Raw genomic sequence first — 1,105 nt, forward strand, 5'->3', positions numbered from 1 at the left:
CAGTATAAACACGCTCGGTGACCCAGAGGAGCACTTACCTTGATGTCACTCTCCTTCAACTCCAGCTCCGTTCCATCTTTGTATTTGACCGTGTAAAGCTGGGACTTGCTGTCATGGCTCAGAACCTCCACTTCATAATACAGGGAACTCCCAGGCCATCGGCCTCTTACCACTTCACCGTCGGCGAATTTCCTACTTGGCATTTTTGCAAATCAGTCTGAACAGTTTTAAAGATAAAAAAGGGGGAGTCAGTGCAATACACACTTACATTTGTCCTTTTTTTTTCTCAGATTGGACACTAAAATACAACTCTCCAAAACTTTAACTGGTCAAGGTTTTAGGGTCAAAAAGATCATTGGAGGGGAGGGTGTACCCCCCCCCCCCCCCCCCCCCCGCTTATTTTAAAGGTGAGAAACGAAAGCTTAAGGAATATGAACTGTTTTGTCGAGTCAGCACAGTACAGAAGTGGCCCTTCTGCCAGTTGTGTCTCCCTGGGAATCACTTCACACAGGACAATTTAGTCCCTAGGGTCCGTGTGACACTCAGGAGTAACATGGCCACACACCACATGGTTGCCTATGCGAAACGCTATCACCTCCGGTGACCACATTACCTGCCAATCAACAAGGCACAATCTCACAAAGGATCCGTTTTCTGACTTATAAATTTGTATCTAGTCTTACAAAGACTTAAAAAAATATATTCGGTTTTTAAGTATAATTACCTTCATTAAAAACAACAAACCATGAAACAGACTGTCTAGAAAAATCAAGGATGTATAATTAGCATTATTATAACTCATCAACGGAGAAAAAAAATCAAATCTATAATGAATAGCAAATTTGGGGGGTCTTTCTTTCAAGTTTTCAAGTCTTGCAGCTAAAGTTCCAAATGCATACCGAGTTGCAGCCAACCGCATACCCGGGCTGATGCACACCTGGCCTTTATCCCCAGTTACAACATGCTTCGCCACTGAACCAAAACATGGCCCACAAAGCCTTGTGTGAACGACACTCAGAAGCCACAAGCAACCTACAGAAACTGCTACTTATATGAGGCCTGTTTGCCGCCCTTTTCTAAACATCAGCTGACCGCTGGGTGCTCC

At 44.1% G+C, this 1,105-nt stretch overlaps 1 protein-coding gene across 3 annotated transcripts in view; it reads right to left on the reverse strand.

Moving 5' to 3' along the window:
• Positions 1–217, reverse strand: part of LBR (lamin B receptor) — a 16,117-nt gene extending 15,900 nt beyond the window's left edge. For all 3 annotated transcript variants that reach the window (XR_001362183.1, XM_014539960.1, XM_014539959.1), the window contains exon 1: positions 39–217. Coding sequence is in view for 2 of the 3 variants with exons in the window: in XM_014539960.1 (XP_014395446.1) it covers positions 39–203 (165 nt within the window). In the remaining variant the exon portion in view is untranslated. The remainder of the gene's footprint in view (positions 1–38) is intronic.
• Positions 218–1,105: the final 888 nt, after the last annotated feature.

Source organism: Myotis brandtii, unplaced genomic scaffold (genome assembly GCF_000412655.1).
Source record: "Myotis brandtii unplaced genomic scaffold, ASM41265v1 scaffold231, whole genome shotgun sequence".
Taxonomy (NCBI): domain Eukaryota; kingdom Metazoa; phylum Chordata; class Mammalia; order Chiroptera; family Vespertilionidae; genus Myotis; species Myotis brandtii.